Source organism: Pteropus medius, unplaced genomic scaffold (assembly GCF_902729225.1).
Source record: "Pteropus medius unplaced genomic scaffold, Ma_sr-lr_union100, whole genome shotgun sequence".
Classification (NCBI taxonomy): Eukaryota; Metazoa; Chordata; class Mammalia; order Chiroptera; family Pteropodidae; genus Pteropus; species Pteropus medius.
The window spans coordinates 18,939,158-18,947,319 of NW_024340701.1; the positions used below are offsets into that span (position 1 = coordinate 18,939,158).

The window sequence follows — 8,162 nt, forward strand, 5'->3', positions numbered from 1 at the left end:
TCTCTTTGCATTTAACTAAAGAACATTGTTTAAATAAAAGTGCTATGTATCCATTGAGTTTTTCAGGGTTGACTGTTGATAATAACGGTATCATTTTTCTATCGCCACATTTGAAAAGCATGAGTGTTTTAAAACTAATTTTTCACTAATGTGTATTTTGCATATTTCTCACGGAATTTTTTTTCATTGGATTTTTAAAAATCTTAACAAATTAAAAAAATTTTCAATTACAGTTGGAATACAATATTATATTACTTTCAGGTGTACAACATAGTGATTAGACACTTATATAACTTACAAAGCGATTACCCCGATAAATCTAGAACCCATCTGACACCATATTTATTATAGTATTATTGACTATATTCCTTATGCTGTACTTTACATTTCCATGACCATTTTGTAACTACCAATTTGTACTTCTTAATCTCTTCCCCTTTTTCATCCATCTCCCTAATCCCCCTCCATCTGGCAACAATTAAACTGTTCTCTGTACCTATGAGTTTGTTTCTGTTGTGTTTATTTGTTTGTTTTTGTTCGTTAGATCCCACATATAAGTGAAATCATATGGCATTTGTCTTTGTCTGATTTACTCTACTCAGCACAATACCCTCTAGGTCTATCCATATTGTTGCAGATGGCAAGATTTCAATCTTTTTTTATGGCTGAATAATATTCCATTGTATATATGTACCACCTTTTCTTTATCCATTCATATATCGATGTACACCCAGGTTGCTTCCATATCTTGACTATTATTGTAACTAATGCTGAGATGAATATATGAATTCACATTTTCCTTCGAAGTAGTGTTTTGGGTTTCTTTGGATAAATATCCAGAGTGGGATTACAGGGTCTTTCTTTGTCTCTTGTTTTCAAGTCTATTTTGTCTGGTATGAGTATTGTTGCCCCAGAGTTTTGTGGTTGTTTGTTTACATTTTCATGAAATATCTTTTTCATCCCTTTACTTTGTGTGTCTTTCGATCTGAAGCGAGATCCTTGTAGGCAGCATATGTAAGGATCTTGTTTTCTTAGCCATTCAGCCATCCTATCCTTTGATTGGAGCATGTAATCCATTTACATTTAAAGTAATTGTTGATAGATATGTAGTTGTTGCCATTTTATTATTCATATCTTTGACTTTTTCTTTTCTTAAAGAAGTCCCTCCAACATTTCCTGTAATACTGGCTTGGTGGCGATGAACTCCTTTAGATTTTTCTTGTCTGGAAAGCTCTTTATCTGTTCTTTGATTCTCAATGATAGCTTTGCTGGGTAGAGTAATCTTAGTTGTAGGTCCTTGCTTTTTATCACTTTGAATATTTTGTGCCAGTCCCTTCTGGCTTGCAAAGTTTCCGTTGAGAAATCAGCTGCCAGTATTATGGGTGCTCCCTTGTAGATAACTAACTGCTTTTCTCTTGCTGCTTTTTAAGATTGACTCTTTGTCTTTAACCTTTGGCATTTTAATTACGATGTGTTTGGTGTGGGCCTCTTTGGGCTTACCTCGTTTGGAACTCTCTGTGCTTCCTGGGCTTGTATGTCTATTTCCTTTGCCAGGTTAGGGACATTTTCCATCATTATTTCCTGAAATAGGTTTTCAATTCCCTGAACTCTCTCTTCCCCTTCTGGTACCCCTATGATGCAAATGTTGGTATGCTTGATGTTGTCCCAGAGGCCCCTTAAACTTTCCTCATATTTTTGGATTCTCTTTTCTTGTTGCTGTTCTAATTGGGTGTTTTCTGCTAACTCATCTTCAAAATTGCTGATTTGATCCTCTGCTTCACTTAATCTACTGTCTATTTCCTCTAATTTATTCTTTATTTCAGTTACTGCATTCTTCACATCTTATTATATAATGGTCTCTAGCCTGTTGCAAAGAAGGTGTTTTTCTTTTGGTTTCCAGTAGGTGGCGTCTAAGCCTCTTGGATCTCTGCTTTATACAAAGTCTTAATAATGTCTTTTTTCCCCCTTATAGATGTTTAATCACGCTCGCTACCCTCAGTCTCAGTTCCTGTCAGTGTTAGTGACAGTTTCGGTAGCGTTTGCTCAGACTGGCTTCCTGTGGCCTGTCTCTGAGGTTGGGGGTGAGGGGCTGGGTTGGGGGATGGGGGCTGCGGCTCAGCCTCGGTTTTGCAACCATAGCTGGTAAAAATCAACTGTTGTTTCTTTGCCGTCCCCGCTTTTCTGCTGTCCCTGTTTCTCTGCCTTCTGTCCTGATGACTTGGCCCTGCTGCTGACCGCGTGGAGCTCACAGCACTCCCAGACAGGGCTGTTCAGGGAACTTGCTGTACCTTCTCCTCTCCCCCTCCTCCTGTAGGGAGCTCCAACGGCTGTGAGAGGCAGCTTCTTTATTTCTCCCAGTCTACCACCCAACATCTGGGGGTCTGACCTGTGGTAGCTCTTATGCACAGATCCCACACTCAGATATGCTGGTGTGCAGTTTGGGTGTTTTTGTTGAGTTTTAGATGTTCAACTTGTTGTTTCAAGGGGAGAGATCTGGGGACGTGTCTCACTCTGCCATGTTTAATTCAATTCCTCTGTATTCTTCATTTTTGACTGGCTCTTTTCTATGTTCTCCATCTCCATTTTTATGTTTTCTACCTCTTTGTTAAAGTTCTCACTGAGTTTATCTACTCTTTCCCTAAATTCATTGAGCATCCTTATAATCAGTGTTTTGAACTCTGCATCTGGCAGATTGCTTGTCTCCATTTCAGTTATAATTTTTTTCTGAAGTTTTATTTGGTTCTTTCATTTGAGACATGTTTCCTTATCTCCCTGTTTTGGCTGCCCCCCTGTGTTTGTTTATATGTATTAGGTAGGGCTAGCTATGTCTCCTGGCCTTAGGAGAGCGGCCTTATGTAGTAGGTGTCCTGTGGAGTCTTCCCTGGTGATCTGAGCCAGGCGCTCGAGGTGTGTCCCTTGTATGGGTTGTGAGTGCCTTCCTTTTGTAGTTGAGCATTGATTGCTGTTTGCAGGTAAACGGGAGGGATTAACCTTCAGGCTGATTGGTTGTGAGGACTGGCCAGTGAGAGGCTGATCCTATGGAGCAAGATTCACTTTAGCAGGGCCCTGGTGCCTGCCCAGTCTGTCCTTTGGATATGCTGTCCTCGAATGTAGCCCTGGGTGGTGCTCTGGCTTGGTCAGAAGCTGCCACAAGGGCGTGCCAGTCCTGGGGCCTCCTGGGAGGGGCCCCTCCACAGGCAAGTTCAGCTGTAGCCTGTGCCCTGCGTGAGGCCACCTGGCAAGAGTCACTAAGCAATCTGCAGATGGCCGCCACTCATGCTGGGCTTAGAGGTACCTCAAGAGGCCAAACCATGAACCAAAGCCAGCTGCTGGTAGTGCTGGGCTTGGGGCTCTTCAGTAAGAGGTATGGAGCATGCCGAGGCCAGATGCTGCTTATCTGGGTTTTGTGAACCTTTGAGAGACTTTAGGAAAGTCCGCAGCATAAGCTAAGCCAGGCTGTTTGTATGGAAAAGCCACTGGAAGAGGCTTGGGTGAGCCCATAAGTTGGGTGGGTCAGGGTCTCAGGGAATCACCAGGGAGGGGCAACCAGTGTTAGCTGTGGCCTCCTGCATGTGCATGCTAGTACAGGGAAGGGCTTAACAAAGAGACAATGGATTCTGCCAGCACTTGTGTCTGGGAGAAAACTCCCTCTCCAGCTTTCACCTTGAAGCCAGAAAATTCAGTTCCTCCCTGTATGTCCCAGACAGCACTGGTTGCCCCAGCGCTGGAGCTCAGAGCCAGTGAGTCCATCAGCAAGTAAGTCCACACATGGGCCCCTGAAGAGGAATGTCTGCGATTTTTGCTGACCTGTCTCACTTAGCCACAATCTCTACTGGTTTTCATAGCCAGAATTCTCTTCTTGGTGCGGGAACCCTGGGCTGGGGAGCCTGGTGTGGGGCTGGGACCACTCGCTCCTCTGGGGGTACCTTTGCTGCTAAGATATCCCTCCTGATTCTCAGCCACCACAGGCATGTATGGGGACCAGGCCGTTCTGCATCTCCACTCCTCCTACCACTCTTGAGGTAGCCTCTTATATGTCTCCCATTGTAGGACTTCTGTTCAGCTAGACTTCAGTGATGGCTGTTCTGTATCTAGTTGTAATTTTGATGCGGTTGTGAGAGGAGTTAAGCACAGTGTTTATCTACTCCACCATCTTGACCAGAACCACCCCATTGGATTTTTCATTTGTTGTTATAACATGCCAAGAGATTGTCTTGAAATTGCTCATGATTTTCCTCAGCTTTAACCACGAGACATTCAGTTAAAATTTCTCAAACATTATAGAGAATTTAACTAAACTCTACTTGATTTTCTTAACCATTAAAATACATTGAAAAAGCCAGGCCTTTGATAATATGTCCTGAGGGAAGGAGAGCACCACATCTATAGATGCTGAGGGTTAGAGAGAGAGGCCAGTGACAAAATATCAGAGTGTTGAAAGTGGACAACAAGGCCAGAGAGACCTCAGGGGCTCTTAGTGATTCAAGGCCTAGGAAGGGGCTGGGAATCAGGAAGAAGACCCACTGGTCTCTTTTCCTGCATGTCTCCATGTTCTTTCTGACACTGTTCAGAGCCAAGGACTGGCAGTTCCCATAAACTTGATACTGGAATTGAACAGGAAGAAAGACTGAATAATGGTAATGTTCATATACCTAAGGGTACAAACAATATTACATCTATAATAATTTCAGACTATTTTAAAAAATTATTCGCAAAAATAATAAAATGCTGACTATTCTACATCACATTACAAAAACATAAGTGTATGATGACCTTTTACTACATAAACCAAATTCTCACCCCTGCAATTAACTTAGCATAGGATATTGTTTGTTTTTTCCTATTTGTTGGATTTTTCATTCTTCTCTCACATATAGAATGGCAAAAAAAGAAATAACAGAATTTTAGAATGTATGTATATTTTAATAAAAATAAGGAAATTGAAATTATAAAAAGTGCTGCTTTAAGAATTAGTATAGTGACTCCCCAAATATAAAGCAGTTAAATAATATTTTATTTCTAAAATTTAAGATGCTCTCCCTAAGAATATTAGAGAAAAATTTCTAATTAATATCATTATTATAAGTCAGTTTCTCTTCACAAATATTAAAGTTAGTGATAAAGGTGACTTACCTTCACATCTCTGTGAATTATGTTGTTATCATGACAATAGCGCAGAGCTTCCAGTATCTGTCTCATGTAATGACTGTAGAAAAACAAAAGAAATCTAAAACTGTAAAAAAAACTTTTATTTTTCAAACTTAATATACAGCTGTATATAATAACTAGTTTGTATATAATTACTAGTTTGTAACTCCCACGTTCATATTTGCTGCCTGTGCACACTTTCCATTTGAGTAGACAAGAATGGTGGAACGTTATAACTTAATAACAAAAGTGATGACTTAATAACAAAAAGTTGGCAGTATCATAAGTTTATGAGCTTCATGAAGAAATCATGTGTTCTATATTTTTTAAGATATCTAAGTCAAAAGAATTTCAAACAGTTTATAAGTAAAATAGCTCTGCAAACTAAAAATTCCAGCATGAAAAGAATTCTCTGATACTCAGTTATACTACTTAATTATACTGGATTGCTATTAAGTGAACAGTGCTCAGAGGTATGCCAAGAATTCTGACTAAAGGGTTAGGGGCCTTTTATCTGCCAGCAGAGGCTGGCTCTCTGCCTTATGTCCCTTTAGCTCTAAGGATGAACGAGAGGGGAGAACCCCCTTATGTCCACAATTTCTTTTTGCAACGTAATCAAGTTTTAGTTGGGGCATCCCTGAACAAAGCAGAGTTTGTACTGGGCCTAAGTTCTAGGAAGTAGGACTCCTCACATGGCCACCAGGGGTTCGTTAAGGCTCCTCGCTGGGTCCACTGAGGAGTTAGCCTTTTGAAGAAGTCCACATAGGGTGTGACAAGAGTAGTTTATTCAGTATTTCTTCAGAACTTACGTTGATTTCCTTCCCTCAATTCTAAAGTTCTTCTTCTGTAATCCCACTATTTCATTCTGAGTGTCTTTTTCATCTTCTCTTCCTCTGCATTTTACTCTCTTCATGTATTTCCTTTTTTTCCTATTATCTCTCTTCCTTTCTCATTTTCTCCTTTTCTTTCCCCAATCAGCCATGACATAGAAATGCAATATACTCAATATTATTTATTGCATATTTACTGAATTTTGTTTTATCTTTCCAGATCTTATATTCCCCACACTTTAAAATAAAAATGAAACAAATAGCACTTATAAATGACCTTGTGTGTGTACTTGTGACTCAAGACAAAAAAATTTTCCCACTCCTGCTTTACAATTGAAAGACATTTCCATTAAATTCCCACTTTAGTATGTTACTTTCTAACCAAACTCAATATAAATGTCCTCTTATAAGCATATGCATTATTTCATTTTTTAAAAAGAAAGGTAGGAAAACAAACAAATCAACCCAGACATTGTTCCTGTACTTATTGTCTCCTTACAACTAAGCTCTAAGTAGAGAGGTAGGCTCATGAAGTCCTTAGATGTTCCATTTTTCTTACTTTGCAAATGCACACATAAGGAGTTGTGGTCACATACTCTTTGCCTGGGACAATGCAGCTCTGTTTGAGTTAAGGGTTCTTAACTTGGTGTTGTGGCCCTTTCCTGGTTCAAATCAGGCTTTGGAGGATCTGCGACTCCCTGAAATGGTGGAGTCGAAAAATGTGAAAGTGCTTTGTAAACTCTAAACCATGCTACAAAGGCTGTCATTAGTATTACAATTTTATTATTATTGTTAAATTTAGTCGAAGATTTAGGAACAGCTTATTTGTGCACCTAGATGTGAACAGTGGGCAAGTTTAAACTAGGTGATGTGGACATAGCTTATACTTACAGTATGGACTACTTTGGATATATGGTACTAGAACAGCCACTTATATCTTTAGCCTAAAGAAAATTCTAATCTCAAAGAGCCTCAAAAAATACTCACTGAATGAATATTTTAAAATCTGAATATCAGAGTATTCAATTATTTCATCCAAATATACATACATATCAGAATCTCTGGGTTATGTAGAATTGTTTTCTCTCCATATATAACAGATTTAAACTGATCTTTCTCTACCTTTTCGGGCATGACCCTGGGAGGCTATTCATGTGAAGAATATGCAAGTAAAAAGAATAAAGAGAGAACCGAAATCCACCCACACATTCTAGAGAGTTCCTGACTAAACTTTAACCAAAGAGTTCCATTTCCTGAAGCATCATAGTGGCCTATCTTTGCAGAGAAACTCAGCAGTATATGTTTGTCTCCATCTTCCCTAAGGATCAGGAATAATGAGAACTCCATGGAAGGAAAGAGTTGGCCAGCAATACACTCACTTCCTTTGTAAGGAAGTATTTTAGGAGTGGTGGAAGAAAGGAAGGGAGGTGACTTGGTCTACTCTCCTTGTCAACTCTGGGTAAAAATATTAATGCTCTTTGCTATGCAGAAGAGAACTTATCTCTGAAATGCCCTTAACAGAATGTTCCTGGCTAAGGATTACCTGTGGTAAATAGAACCTGGGATCTTTGAGGCATGGATGACTTCCTGGAGGATGTCATGTAAGCTACACAACTCTCCGGGTATACAATGGAGAGGTTTAATAATTGAAATGCTCCCCTCTGTGTGTGTAACCCCACAAACTTCATGTAGAGACCCCACCTATTCTGGGCCAGAGGGGCATTTCTGACACAGGAAGGAATGATGTGGGAAGGAATGAGGTGGCAAGCTGCCCTTTGAAGGCCTAGATCTCTTTCTGCTTCAGCTGAGCCTTTTGATTGCCTGTGTCCTTATAATTATTTAGTAAAGCTTGGTACTAGGTAAGATCTCTTTCATTTGTGAGACTTTGATTTGATAATTTGATCCTGTATGTTAGCTCATGCCTCAACTCATCACCTCTGAAAGAACAGAGGTAATCACTAATTGGGTTGTAAGGACTGAACACAGTTTTATTTTAGCCATGCTTTGCTGCTCCTCTTGAAGTTCAGCCAGTTGGAGAAAAACAACATTATCAATTTGATTACTCAGTGTCTCAGAGTCTTCTTGCAGTTGGTCTCACTAGAATACTGATGTAAGCTGAATTTCCCAACAATGAATCAGAAGAGAAAGGAAGGTTAGAAATCATCTGGTTGAACATTCTAACCA

The 8,162-nt window shown here is 39.8% G+C and overlaps 1 protein-coding gene across 1 annotated transcript in view; it reads right to left on the reverse strand.

The window, feature by feature from the left end:
- CASK (calcium/calmodulin dependent serine protein kinase) overlaps positions 1-8,162 on the reverse strand; it is a 391,044-nt gene that overhangs the window by 180,755 nt on the left and 202,127 nt on the right. Inside the window, exon 5 of the mRNA XM_039883006.1 lies at positions 5,134-5,206. Within this exon, the coding sequence (XP_039738940.1) occupies positions 5,134-5,206 (73 nt within the window). The remainder of the gene's footprint in view (positions 1-5,133; positions 5,207-8,162) is intronic.